Genomic DNA, 14324 nt, shown 5'->3' with positions numbered 1-14324 from the left:
TTGCCTCGAAGGTGCCATGCTGCCGCAAGGCTCTGGAAGTGCTGGGTGCAACAACATAACCGGCCCGAGAGAGCGAGCTCTGTTTGCATTTCAATACGGGTCGCAGAGGTCGACAGCACCGTAAGTGCTCCGCTTGCTCTCGCTCGCTTATGGACTGTCGCAGCTAGCTCAGAGCCACGGCCAAGGGCACACACTAAGTCACCAACTGCTCGAGTTGGTGGGGTGATTTGCAGATCCTTTGTTTGTGTTCATGAATATGGTGGCCCCAGAGAGCCTCCTCCTTCTCTCTCACCCCTGCGGCTCACCGCGATTTGCACTTAAGCTGACGGAGGAAGACAGGCATCAATGTCAAAGCACGGGCTGTGGAGATGCGCGAGACCAGCCCGTTGCGACACGGAACGAAACCCTTCAGCTCTCCACAGCAGCGCAGCTGTGCAAACCAGGAGCAGAGGGAGCCAGAGGTGGGAGAGGTCACCTCCGCATCCCCGCTGCCCGGCCGCCGGGTCCCGGCTCTGCTCCCCAGGCTCAGCCAAGCTGTCGTGACTCCTCCTGACCTGATTTAATGATCTGCGTATGCCCCGAAGCCAAAGCGATTGACAGCCCTTCCACTGTTATCCTCACTCGTGTAATTGCGGCAGCTATTCTTGTACGCTGAAATGTCTAATCTTAGTAAGCCACAGAGCTGCTTGATAATATGGACCAACCGGGAATTTCCACGCAATTACTCACCGCGGCTACTGGCACTTACTTTGGCTGGTAAAAGTCCTTCTTGTCTGCTGACCCCAGGCTCTGCAAGACACAAGACAAAACAGATATGTTTCTTTAACCCTTTGCCAAGCAAGTTTCACTGATGAAGATGTGTGGCAAGCAGGCAAAGCTGTGCCTATGGGTGCGTGGGGGCTGGCTAGGCAGGCTCGGGGCACCTTCGTCTGCCTCTCCCAGCAGGCAGCTCAGGACCTGCAGCCACTGAGCACACCGCGGGCAGAGCCCGCCGGCGGCTGGGGCTGTGACAGGACAGAGTCAAAGCAGGGGTACAAGGATGCGTTAGGTTTGAACCCAGTGGATCCAGGCACGTCCAGGTCTGCCACCGCTTGCAGAAGTGTGGCACCTTGCATCAGGTGGGGTGGCTGGAAACAGGATGGGGTGCAGGGCCGGCGGAGAGCCCGAGCCCCACAGCCACTCCCTGGGGATAGGGCCATGAAATTCTTCTGCCAAGAAAAACCACACCAGACCCCAAGCACATGAAAGCCTATCCGGGACAGCCTGACGCACGCCGAGGCTCCCATTTGCTAGCACCTGCGCAAATGTCACAAACTCCGCCACCACCACGATCTGCTGAAAGTCTGACACCGTCCCAGGCACCCACCGGGGGCTGCCGGCGTGCCGGGTCCCCGCGAGCTGGGCCGAGCACGGAAGGGCCACCGCCACCCGAGGGCTGCAGGAGGGCAGGCTGCGCCGGACACGGAGGATGCTCGCGGCAGGCCGGGTGGACGGACAGACCCACCAAACCTGGGTGTCAGCAAGGCCGTCTCCTCCTCCCCCTCGTCCTCTTCTCGGGGACAGTCCTCACCTCACACCCCGCCAGGATGGGGGGCAGCAGCCCGCAGCGCGGGGTGGCCCCAGCACCGTCCCCGTTGTCCCAGTCCCCACAGACGTGTGCCGGCTCGCGGGCAGCGCTGGGGCTGGGCCGGCTGCCTGCTGGAGTTTTGCTCGGCGGTTGCCAGGCAATGGCGAAGGCGAACGCCGCTTCGGCGGGGAGCAGCGGGCCCGAATGCTAATCAGGGGCGCAGGAGCAGTCCCAGCCCCACGCTGCCCCTGCCAGCACCCCCCCGCCTCAGGCCTTGCTCCCACCCGGGGGCAGAGGAGCGGAGGAGGAAGGCCCCGGCTTTAAGCAGGCAGGGCTGAGCCGGGCCCAAAACGCCCCACGGCCCCCAGGGGCTGCCAGGCCAGCGGGCAGTGCCCCGGCTGTGTCTCCCCGGGGCTGGGGGGCACCCGTCTTTGGGTGGGTGGCACCAGGAGCATGGGGCTGGGTGTACGCGGCCCTCATGCTCGTCCCGGGATGCGTACGTGCCTGAGTCCTGGCCTGGGGCAGAGCTGGAGCACAAGGGGCAGCCCTTTGGGGTGCCGAAGGCCGTGCGAAAGCTCGGGGGGAGCAACGGCAGCAAGGGGTGACAGCAAAGGCTCCATGTGATGGGAAACGAGCCCGGCAGTAACGGCACAGGGCAAAGGCAAGCCAACAGCATGTCCTGCTGCACCCTCGGAGCAAATGGCTTCCCAAGGAGGCTTTGTCTCTTGCTGAGGTCTCTTCCTCATGTTGCGGTGCTCCTCCTCACGGAGCCTTCCTCCAGCCTCCCCACAGGCAGAGGCTCCTCGCCAGCCGGTTTGTTTCACCACCCTCGTGGTCTTCCTTGGGAAATGTCCTTGCACTGCCTCTGCCCAGCACTTGCCTCATTCTCACTCCACTTCACCATCAAAACAGGCACGCTCCCAGATGCAGTGCTGCAAGCAAGCCCCCACCTCAGGAACCTCCACTCTTTCTGGCACAGCACTCCCACGAGATATTTCATTACGTCTTTAAACTCGACATCTAAACCACAGAGCGACGGTTCCCAAACTACGGCTACAACGCAGTTCACGAGCCACAACAAATTCAGCTTCATAAGATACCTGTGCCAGCAGGGACCACGGAGAGCTGGCGATATTTAAGGAGAAGCTGCAAGCAGCTTCCTCAGCACCCTCCAAGCGACACATGGAGAATGTGCATCCTGCAGTCCAACCCCAGCCCAGCCGCAGCTGAGCCCTGCAGGAGAGGCTCCCAGTGTCCCCCCAGGCCCTCAGCGGGTCTGGGCCAGCAGGGAGCTGGCGAGGAGCGAGCAAAGCCAGTGGCCACGGCCAGCAGCAAGAGCCCCCATGGGCACGGCCGCTCAGCCCCGTCTGCAAGCCCCTGGGCAGGATGAGCTGCACAGGCAGGCTCCGAGATGGGGTGGTGGGAGCTCGTCGAGCAGCTGGGTTTTAGAAGTCACAGAAAACTGAGAGGGTATTAGAGAGCTGGAATAAAACGGTGAGGCACTAGCTTTGGAGAGAGGAAAAACAAAACAATAAAATGGGGAGCGATTGTAGCAGTGACTAGCCAAAACATCTGATTTTGAGCCTTATTAAGAAAATAGCTATCGAGGAGGGAAAGCAGAATTCCAGCAACATGTCCAAGGAATCAGGCCTGGAGCAAGGCCCAGAGCTGTGGATCAGCTCCTGGCTCTACCACCACCCCACTGGCTGACCTCAGGCTCTTTCTTCCCTCTCCGTGCCCAAGCCTCCCCAATTCCTTTGCCTCATCCCTCTCTTCCCGGAAGAGAGAGGGACCACGCGCAGCAACCAGGCAAAATTCCCACTGCATTTCAGGTCTTTCTGCTGAGCACACGCAAGGGGTGAGGACGTGCTTTGACCACCTCTACGAGAGATGCGATCGATGGGTGAGTGGCAGCTGGAGGTGGCCGCAGCATCGCCCTGGGGCAGCGACAGCCCCAGCCCCGCCGCACAGAGTACGGCAGTCTTGGCTGACAGCCGCAGGAGGGGACGATGGCAAAGAAGTGGTCGAGGGAAGGAGCACTTGGTGGAAAGACCACTGTAAGGAAATAGAGCAGAGTGAAGCAGAGGAAGGGAACACTAAGCCGGAATCTTAGGAAAAACGTCCTGGCACTCAGCTTCAGCAGAGTTTGAACCAGCTCCAGAGGGGAGGGGTAGAGCAGTATTTCTATGGGCTTTTAGAAAGCTGACCTGATAAGGCATGGAGACCTGTGCCAAGGGGACAGTTCCTGGCCTTACAGGGACCTAGGGAGAGCTCTTCTTTTCCTGTCTGTGTCTGGGGACTGGAAGAGGCAGAGAGCTCCCAAAAATGAGCAAAAGGTGGCTTGACTTTTTTCTTTGCCTTCTGGAAGGAAGGATAGCTCCTCCTGAACCGATACAGGCTATGGAGGCTTTTATCTGTGCAGTTATACAATGAAAAAACAAATGCCTGCCTTCGTGCTTGCATTATTACTGGTGGTCTACTGGCTGCCAGGAGAGTCATCTGCTGGTGGTTCAGGCACATCAGTGCATAGCTGGGGTCTCCAGAGGCTGCGGCATGACGGCTCCACAACCAAAATAAATCCGGGAGCCACAGAGGCTCTGGGAGGCTTGCTGATGCTGCAGGGAGACCCCAGCCTTCCCGGGGGGACAAGGGGAGTGGCAGCATCCCTGAGTTCAAAGAGCCCCCCGCATGCTCCGAGCCTCCCCACGCAGCGTGAGTCACCCTCCAGCGGGGCCGCGGCGCTGCCTCTCGTTTGCTCACTTCATTGATGACTCAGGGTTTAGGAAGCACGTTTTAAATCCCTTAATGAAATAATGGAGAGAGTCCTTTTTTTTTTTTTTTCCAGCATGTATTTTTAAAACAAATACTTGAACGAGGCTTGCGCCCATCTCCGTCATTCCCTCCCGAGACACACGGAGGTGAACGGCTGGGGGGACCGAGCCTGGGGGCACCTGGGGGGCAGAAGCAGCCCCCGGCACCTCCTGGCGGGGCTGTGCAGGGAAGGAGGGAACCCATGACTGGCCTGGACAAGCCCTGCAGAGCGCAGCGGTGCCCCGGGGCACTGCTCAACAGCGGGGCTGAGCCTCGGGGGCACCCACCCTTCTGAATGCGGATGGGCCCTGATGGTAACCTCCTGCCCCGGCAAATTGCCCCAGCAAAACAAGGGAGCAGCAGAACGGGACGCTGGCACCACGTCCACAGCTCCTGGGCCAGGATGCAGCCTGCCAAGACGGGGGGATTGTCTGCCAACATGATTAAGAAAGTGTTGTCCCAAGCATGGCCAAGGTCATTACCATTACCCCCAGAATCCTCCCCACGTAAGAACAACTGACCCAGGCTGGGACTGCGCTTGTTTTGAACAGAAGACCTCTCTGCGTGATGCTCAGAGCCCTTCTGCTCTTGCCTCCAAAAGTGCAACATCACAAGAAGCGCCTTAGAATGGTAAGAGGGCAAAAGGAAGGTAACAGGATGAACTGAGAGATCAGAGTGGTTTTATTACCAAAAAGGAACCACCATAATGCCTGGGTTCTTAAAAAAAACACCACTTGCAGGTTGCTTTTAACCTGCCTGCAAAAGTGCAGCCCCCAGGCTAGTGGAGCAACACCAGCAGCACCTGGACCCTCACCGGGGCTGTAGCACCAACACGCAGAGAGCAGCAAGGCAGCGGAGCCCCGGCGCCTGCCTGCTCCCACTTCCCCAGCGGCCTTCCCATCGCTGCTCTTCCCGATGCTCCTCACCCAGAGGACAGAGCAACCCCACGGAAACAACACAGCACCCTGGCTGGCTTCAGCGCTGCCCAAAAATCTCCTTTTAAATACTACCTTTTGTACAAAATGTCAAAGGCATCCGTGGACTTGGCTTTTTGTTTAAACCATGACCCACCACTTTCACGAATCCTTTGCAAACCTCGGAGAACTAGGGCCCAGCTGAGTGCCTGAAATTATTTTCTTAATGTCACATTTCAGGCACTAAGGAAACTACTTTGCAAGTTACTGCCAGCCTTGCTGGTCCCCAGCAAGAATTAGCTCAACATGCCGCAGACACAGAAGATGAGACCACTTTAAAGGACAGCACCGAGTTCGGAAATTCAGCCAAGCTGGGGAGGTAACAGACACGGCGGTGCAAACGAGGTTGCTCACGGAGGGGCTGAGGCAGAGGTTTTGCATTAGCTGTTTATTCACGCCAGCAGACATCAGTCCTCTTGTACTTTTTACTCTCCTAATATGTTGCCAAGCGTAATCTCAGCTCATCTTTTTCCGGGCAGTGTCCCTAGGAGAGCGAAGTTATTAGCGAGGCTGAAGAAGCCTCATGCAATTGTTTAGAAACGACACCAAAATAATCCCCAAAGACAGGCAGCTGCTTGCAGGTGGCAGCTTTCTGAGTCGTTCCAATAAACTCTAGCGCAGTAACTCCCAGAATAATCAATGCCCACACAAACAGGAGGCAAAAACCAAGGGTTGAGTTATTTTTCCCTGCTAGAAGAGCAGGGAAAGAAACTTGTGGGCCGAAGTCCACGCTGCAAAGCTGCCCTCCACAAACCTCCTCACCTGCTGCACCCGCACGGGCAGCGATGCTGCAGCTCCCACCCCGTGCCTGAGGTCCTGGGAGGGGACAGGCTGGCTGCTGTGGGATTTGGGCGCAGCGGGCAGCTGCTCGGCCCCGAGGCAGGGCAGGGTGCACTGGGGGCCGTGGCTGCGCTGCCTGTCCCCCCCCCAGTGAGATCCTGGCGGTTCTGCTTTCAAACACAGCCATTAGTCAAGCTCGGCGTATCTGCAGCATGCTGCATTTATGACTAATCGGGAGTCAATGCCTGACTGTCGGCAGGGCAAGAAAATTCAGAGCACTGGGATGCGAGAGGATTGCTTGGAGGTTTTGTCCACCCGTCCTTGCTAACAGCACCCCTCTGCGCGAGGGCCGACCCCCCCCAGAGCAGCCCATCGCTCAGCATGACCCACCTGCGGCACAAAATCCGGTACCTTAGCCCCAAAATCTGGTGGCAGGGGAGGGCACAGGCCAGGCCACGTGTGGTGGGACAGAGAGAGCAGCGGGAAGGAGGAGGACGCGTGCCTCGTGGAGGCCCTGGTCTCTTGGAGGACCCGTTTAGGCAGAGGCAGCCCCCAAGCACTGGCGGGCACGGGGATGTGCGTGACAGCAGCCCCAGCTCAAGCCCCGGCCTTGCACCACCATGACCCTGCCTCCTGCAGGGACCGACCCAGCCGGGGGATGCTGATGTTCCCAAAACCTCACTGTTCAGCATCCAGCACGTCCCAGCTCTGCTCTCGAGCACAAGCCCGACCCAGCCACTACATTTACCTGCAGACTGCTGATTCACACACACGCGCCGGGTTGGACAGACACATACTCGAGTTGTCCCCGCTTTGACTGCGATGCAAGGTGAAAAATATGTCAAAAACTTGAGAAAATTGATTTTAGACCACTTTGGGGAAACGGGGAAGGGAAACATGGCTATGCAAGTGAGGTGCCTTGAAGTACTCCAGGGCCTCCGGAGCAGGGCAGAGCAGCACAACCCGTGCCCGGAAGGCTGGAGGAGCTCCCCGCGTCCTCCCAGGCGCTGCAGGGGCACCGCACAGAGGAGCAGATGCAGGTTGGACCGAGGAGGAAGGGGCCCAAGTGTCAGCACCATTAGCCGTACTGGCACAGCCCTGCAGCCTCACACGCTCCTCCCTTGCCTTCGTTACACCAGGCAATTAAGTGCACGCAACTGGGCTCGGTGCGGCACAAAACCTTCCTCTGCTCAACCCGGGCAACGAGGACGGGCTCCTTCCTGAGCCTGCCTTCCTACAGGGAGAAAAACCAAGCCTGCTAACGAGCATCTGCCAACACAGCCACCCCACAACAAACACGTCCATTTCCACTCCTCGCTCCAGCCCCTGCACCGAGCCGGAGCCTGTCCTGTCCCCCCCGCTGTCTCCCCGCCTGCCCCGTACCCCCGGCCCCTTCCCAGACCCCCTGACCTCCCCGGCGGGGCTGCTCACCCGCAGCTCCTACCCCACGCTAACACCGACCGGAGCTTCAAAGCATTTCTTATTTCTTTACAGTGCTCAGCCACGAAAGGTTTCGCTGTACTCGTACGGTGCTGCTAGATGCCTGTGGAATTAACTGATGCGTACACCCACGTGCGTGGATGCACAGCCTCTTTATCGACAAGTTTCTCTTTTCGAAGGGATTCCGCGAGCTCTGCTGACACGGACCGGGAGGCATCCACTTGCTGCTGCTTCACAGGAGAGTTTCTCTGCATCACAAAACTTGTAAAGTCGCTGCCAAAACCACTGGAGCTCGTAAACTCCGCGAGCTCAACAGCACGCAGGGTGACACTCGCACAGGCACGGGCACCCTCTCTCCGTGTTTGCATTCATCGGGCCCTTAATTAGGTGGGGAAGGAGCTGCAGGAGGAGCAGCAGACAGGAGCTCTAACAAGCAGCTGATAGCTGTTACAAACAGCATGCTGCGCATGTGCTATTTTCTACCTTTTTTTTTTCTTTCTTTCTTTCTTTCTTGATTACAGCCTGCAAACTATTACTGCAACTTTAAGCACGTCGGGAAAGAGCTATGCTTGGGCTTAAGTGTTTGCAGAATCAGGGCCTAGATGTGCGGATGAATGTGTTACTATTTATACCAGAAAGCCCTCAGCACAGTGCATGGGGGTGCAGCGAGGCTGAGCCAGCATTGCCACCAGAACCTGGGTTTCTCTTTTGCTTCCTTTCGGGGGGGGTCAGCTGCCTGATCTTTAGTGTCGCATGAATGCACTGCCTGGTATTTTTATCTCCGGGCTTATGAGCTCGCGCGTGTTTATGCCGGTTTGTAGGTGAAGTTACATATTTCATCACTGAAAGGAAAAAAAAAAAAAAAGGAAATACAAAAGGCTGGAAGCCGTGTAGTCAGCTCTCAGCTCCACGGCCCTGCAGTTAATTACACCCTGTTCTCCAGCATATACTTTAAACGCTGCGTCGCAATCCCTGTAGCCGTGCTGTGTGTCATTCATCCTGACAGCAGGTCTGCCCGCCAACCCAGCTAATTATAGTGCGGGAGGCAAATGACTGGGCTCCCGCCCCGCTGCCTGCTCCTCTCCATCAGCCGCACGCTCCCGGGACGCCGGTGACCCCGGGGCTGCAGCTGGGGCTGGCGATGGATGTTCCCCCGCCGCGTGCAGGGTGCCTGTGCGGGGCAGCAGGGGGGCACCGCGAGGATGATGCTCCCCAGGGAGAAGCCCACCAGGGCCCTGACTCCCCACGAGTTCCCTTCCCAGGGCAGCAGCCTCGCCGCCCCGTACCCAGCCCTGTCCCCGCAGGAGTAGGATGCCTCCCGGGCAGCCCACCTCTCCTCGTGCAGACCTCTGCATCTCCCTTGCTTTCCCCCTGGCCATGGCTGTTGGGTCAACTGCATCGAAGCGGGCTCTGGTTGTACCAACAGCATCACCACCCATGGGTGCTGCTGTCTTGGGGCTAGGAGGATGAGTGTTCAGCTTCGTAAGAAAGAACTGGCCTTTAGGATCCCTTGGAGCAGTTCTGCAGGCTGAGCTGAAACCAAGCTCAGCCCCATGTGCCCAGTGGTGCCACCAAGGAAGGCACAAGGCCAGGAGCAGCTCCAGCTTCCAGCAGCCACCAGGAGAACCTTGAGATCCAAACGGCAAAGAAATACCCCATCTTCCACCAGCCCTCAGCGGGGACAAGCCCCCAAGCACCAGCAGAGCCCAGCACGAGGGTCCCCTGTCCGAGCACGCAGGCTTTGCCCCGGAGACCAGGATTGAGGCCACCCAGCGCGGTGCGCTCGGCCATGAAGTCACTGCTTTAGTAACACACCTGGAGAAGGGAGAGGATCCGGCCAAGCTGCACCCCTGGCGAGCTATTAATAACCCTGCACATGCAGGACCTGCAGCAACGTGAACCAGGCCGCCAGTTGGGGACCAAGCAAAACCCAGCCCTCACATGGGACACCGTCCAACCAGAGCTTGAAACACCATCAGAGAACAGGTCTCTCATTATTTTGGCCCAGAAAGTGGCTCCCAGGGGTTATACAATGTCTGAGTCAAAATATGTAAATACAAACCCTCACTTCTGGGAACCTGGCTGCCGACAGCTGGCCCCGTGCCCATCCTTCGTGGCATGATGCAAACAAGACCGCAGCGCGCTCTTGAGTTGCTGAGACCCTGTGGAAAGGCCAGAGCTGCTTGCAAAATGACAGGCACGCCGGGAAACAACGGTGCTTCTTGCAGCTGGCCTCCTCCTCCTCGGTGGCCCGGAGCGAGCCACCAGGCCGTGCTGAGCATCCTTTTCTCACGGACCCTTACTTCATAGAGATAACTCCACCAGGCAAAAAAAAAATCTGCATCTCCAGTCTCAAACCAAAGTGATTCTTTCAAAGCCAGGGCTTGAGGCGTATCAGCCAAACCATTCTGGAGTTGTAAAGCTCTCCAGAATTAATACGTTACAGGCTTTTGGGAGCCGATGCCAATGCCCACGCTCCTTCAGCCCCTCCATGCACATCACCCTTGCCCCTGCAGACTCTGGCTTCCCGGGCACGCCAAGCCCCGCTTCCAGCCTCCTCCTCCTCGCCTGCAGCCCTGCTGACAGTGCAGGTGGCCCCAGGGACGCAGTCAGGGCACCAAGCCTGTTGGAGTTTAAGAAGCGTTTGGACTGTGCACTGTCACGTGGTCTAAAATTTTGGGTAGACCTGTGTGGTGCCGGGAGTTGGACTCGATGATCCTTACGGGTCCCTCCCAACTTGGGATATTCTGTGATTCTGTGATTTATGGGTGCCCGGGGGAGCCAGGGCGAGCCCACATGGCACAGTGACCCCGGTCACCGGTGGCTCAGCTGTGTTGGTTTTAGGCTGAATTTGCCTCCTGCAGCACCATCACAGAAAGCTGGGAGACACGCACCACCAGAAGGCAATGCCGGCTGCCACCGAGGGCAGAGCTGGGCGGAAAGCCCGGGCTGCTCATCGGATGCATTCTTAGGCAAAGCAGACACTCCCAAAATCGTTCAAACAGAGAGAAATGCATGGCAACATTACTGATGCGCGTTACAGGTGAGACCCTAAGTCCGAAAAGTCCGGGAAACCCCCCAAGCTCCACACACAGCTCTAGGAACGCCCCTCGCCACCCTGAGGCTCTGGGAAGGACGTCCTGGGGCTCACCAGGACACCCCAGGGTCCCTCAGAGGGGGTCAGAGCTGCGGGACGGCCGGGCACGTGCCGCCCAGCATCGCAGGGACTCCCGGCACTAAGCGCTTACACGGGCTCCAGCCGTCCAACCACCACCAACTATTTAGGCATCAAACTCCATAAAGGAAGCACAAGACACACTACAGAATAATTCGAGCGCATTATAAAAAGCCCAGAGGGGAAAATAGATTTTTGGAATGTGTTCTCAATCTCATTAATTGGGAAGACAGCCTTGGAGGGGAAAAGAAAAAAAAAGGATTATATTCCTCCCCAAACCATTATCCACTCTGAAGAGTGTATCATATGAAAACAGTTATATAAAAGAATAAATTATATTTGGAATGGCAAGAACCCCAGAATAAAGCTAGAAACTCTGATGTTCCCATATAAAGATAGGAGACAGTTATCTGTTCCAAATTTTCAAGTTTTCTGCTGTGCCAATTCAAATTCACTACATACCAGCATAGCCATATAAAGGGGACTCCACCCATGTAATCTTGGAACGAGCAATAATCCCCCAAACTATCAATTTAATGTATGGGGATACAAAATGAGACAAGAATGTACTAACAGGGAGAGCAATCCATTAACTACATGGCAAAAGGCACCAGAACGTGCGCGCAGGAATATCTATTTAAAGTGACATTTGCATTTAAAGACCGGATCTGAAATTAAGGCTTCTGCACGCAGACATCATCGATTCTGCAAATTAAAAGGCCATTTCTAGATCCAATGTGAATTTTATTTTTGTTTTATTTTCTCCTATTTGTTCAGTGTCACGTTTCTTGGCCAGCGCTGGAAAAAAACAGCTCTTGGTCGGGGTTTTTTAAATTAGCTGTGTTTCTGATCAGCTTTTCCAGGGCTCCCCTGCACCAGTGTGCAGCTGAGGGATGGGGACGGTTCAGAGCAGCTTTCCCAGGGCGCGAGGCTGGAGCCTGGGCTCTGCCGGCCGTGCTATGAGCGTAGGGATCCTCGTGGCTCCGGGTGCCTGCATCAGCCCCGACCCCACCGTGCTGCCTACAGAGCTGGGGCATGCGGGCGCCAGGGCGGGCACGCAGGGCGCTGCCGTACGGGTACCAGCACTCGCGTGCACCAGCGGCCCTGCTCCTTACCCTGCGCACACTGTGCGTTACATCTGAAGTGGGCAAAATCTTCGATTTTCACAGATTTCTGCACGTGCGGCGTGGTCAGACCGAGCCTGGATCCTGCGCGCACGTCTCCCGTCCCGATGCAGCCCGCGGCCAGAGCCCTGCAACACGCAGGCTCCCCGCGCCAGCTCAACGACACGCAGCGCTCGGCAGGGACCGTGCCCAGTCCTTTTCCTGGTGGGAAGAGATGGACGGGGGGAGCACAACAGAGGCAGGAGAGCACTCATCTGCTACCAGATCCAACCCCGGCTGCAAAAACAGCCCCAGCAAGGAGCCCCCTTTTCGCTGGTCCAAAGCAGAAGCCCGAGGAGGAAATTGCTTCTTTTCTCCACCTCTGCCAGTCTAATAAAAGACAACTGCTCCTCCAGAAACCACCCCGGCTTGTTCGCGAGGCCACAGCGAGGAGCAGCAGCCGCACAAACAGCCCTGCAGCGAGCGTGCTGGACGGCACCCAGTAGCCAGCAAGGAGACCAGTCCAAGCCATGGAGATGGAGGCGCAGATAAACCAGGTCAGCTAAGTGTTTCCATTCACGCCAGACAGTGACTAATAGACTACATGAATTTGTTACTCAACCGAAGTTAAACTTTTCAGGCCCAGAAGAGCCAAATAGTTGTTCCAAGTGAAAAAATCCTGCAGGATGCATTCCTTCACCATGTCCCATGAATACCCAGGGAATCATGATTTCAGGATGGAGCTGATAGTTCTTTCATATATCACAAAGAATAACAAACTAACCTCTCCTTTATTCTTTTTGCTCCTCAAATGCTATTTACTCGTGGCAAGAACACGCACGTCATGTTCACGCAGCGCTCTGGGAGGTGGAGGGCTGTGCAAGCTCCGCATGCTGTTACTGCAGCAGATCAAACAAACACAGAAAAGAAAAATTTGTTTTTCTGGCATTATGGCTGTCAGCACAGACAATAAAAGAGTATGGACGACACAGCATCCACCTTCCACCCCTTTCTGGATTCAGCGTCATGGCATGAATGAGCTTTACGCGGAGAAATGAGACTGAAAACCAAAAACGGATGAACCCATCAGCACTTGGAAGCTCCTCTGAATTTCTTTGAAATGTGACAGACAGAGCACGTACCCGCAGCGTCCACGCCACGCAGCAGGCACGGGGCAGCGCCCTGCACCCTGCCCGAGCCCAGCCTCCTGGGGTGCGGGTCTGGCGCACCCACGCCACGGGGCAGCAGCCCCGCGCCTCGTGGCAGAGCCCAGACACCACGACACGCGGGCAGCGGGCCAGCGATGTTACAGAAGCCGTCAAGGCCACAGCCGTTTTGTTCACTCTCCGCTTCAGAAGATGGCATTCTCCCGGAGCAGCAGCCAAGAGGCAGGCAGGTCTCACGGTGTAACGCCGCGTTACGCACCACCACATCCCAGGCCGGTGGCGGCTGTGCGCAGAGACCGCACGCAGGCAGAGCTTTCACCCTTTCCGCCTGGAAAAGCACCGTGCTGCACAACTCAGAACAAACCTATTGCCACCGAGATTGTTATCTAGGGTCAGCTGAGAAACAAGCTTCAGGAAGGCTTCAGGAAGCCAAGACAACAAAACATACACTCGCGACGTGATACAACCCAGGTAAAATCCTTGCACAGAAGGGATGACATAATATCCAGGTCTCCTTTATAAAAACGCAGTGCTTTCTCTCGGCAGGACAAACGTGCAGCTCTGCAGAGCCTGCAGCTCTAGCATCCCTGCTTTGCAGGTCTTCAAAACCAGAAACACCCAGGTGCAACGCCACGGGGCGCAGAGCAGAGCTGGAAAGCAAACCCGCCCTGTAGCACGCCGCCCGCTCTCCGCCCTGCCTGGGCCCCTCCAAGCCCCCTGAGCCCCCGTCCTCCTCGGTCGGGACCCGCAGACTGCTCTCAGCGCACCATCAGGGAGATTCAAGGAATCTCCTCGTGGCGACAGGGATGTGAGTGCCCCACGTCCCAGAGCTGTGTCACAAGGACCCTGGTGGCTGCCCCTCAAGTGACTGTGCGGAAGCAGTCCCCGCGCACCCGGGGATGCAGAGGAAGGCGAAACGCCGACTGCGCTGCAGTCTCTGGCAAAACTCCTGCCAGCCCAACCGCAGCAGAGCTGGCGCTGGCACGCAACGCGCCGGGCGTGCAGAACAGACTCACGTTCACGCAGGGCCGTGCCTGGCAAGGGATGCATATCGGAAGCACTTTGCCGAAGCACAGCGGCCTCTCGGGCGGCAGGTGACACATGCTGCGTGCAGAAGGCGCACGCCTCGAGCTGCCGGGGTTTTTAGTGCCGGGCAGGATCCGCCCCTCCGCCTGCCGCCCACGGCCCTGCCCGGTGCACCTAAGCCCTGGCCCCCGCCCTGGCTTGCCTGGCAGCTCCCACCCGCATCCTCAGGCTCACCCCGTCCCACGAGCTCCTGTCCCCAAGAAGGCTGCGCTGGGGAGCCTC

General features: G+C 57.4%; 1 protein-coding gene across 15 annotated transcripts in view; it reads right to left on the bottom strand.

The window, feature by feature from the left end:
• Nucleotides 1-14324, bottom strand: part of LOC308178479 (ankyrin repeat and fibronectin type-III domain-containing protein 1-like) — a 194196-nt gene that overhangs the window by 57587 nt on the left and 122285 nt on the right. For 14 of the 15 annotated variants that reach the window (XM_080557169.1, XM_080557188.1, XM_080557187.1 and 11 more), the window contains one exon: nucleotides 749-789. In XM_080557169.1, coding sequence (XP_080413295.1) covers nucleotides 749-789 — 41 coding nt within the window. Of the gene's footprint in view, nucleotides 1-748; nucleotides 790-14032; nucleotides 14268-14324 lie in introns of those variants that run through there. The other variant, XM_080557174.1, reaches the window with a different exon arrangement.

Source organism: Anser brachyrhynchus (genome assembly GCF_964034855.1).
Source record: "Anser brachyrhynchus genome assembly, chromosome: 15".
Lineage (NCBI taxonomy): Eukaryota > Metazoa > Chordata > Aves > Anseriformes > Anatidae > Anser > Anser brachyrhynchus.
Note: the sequence above shows the minus strand (reverse complement) of the source record. Positions and strands in the feature narration are given on the sequence as shown.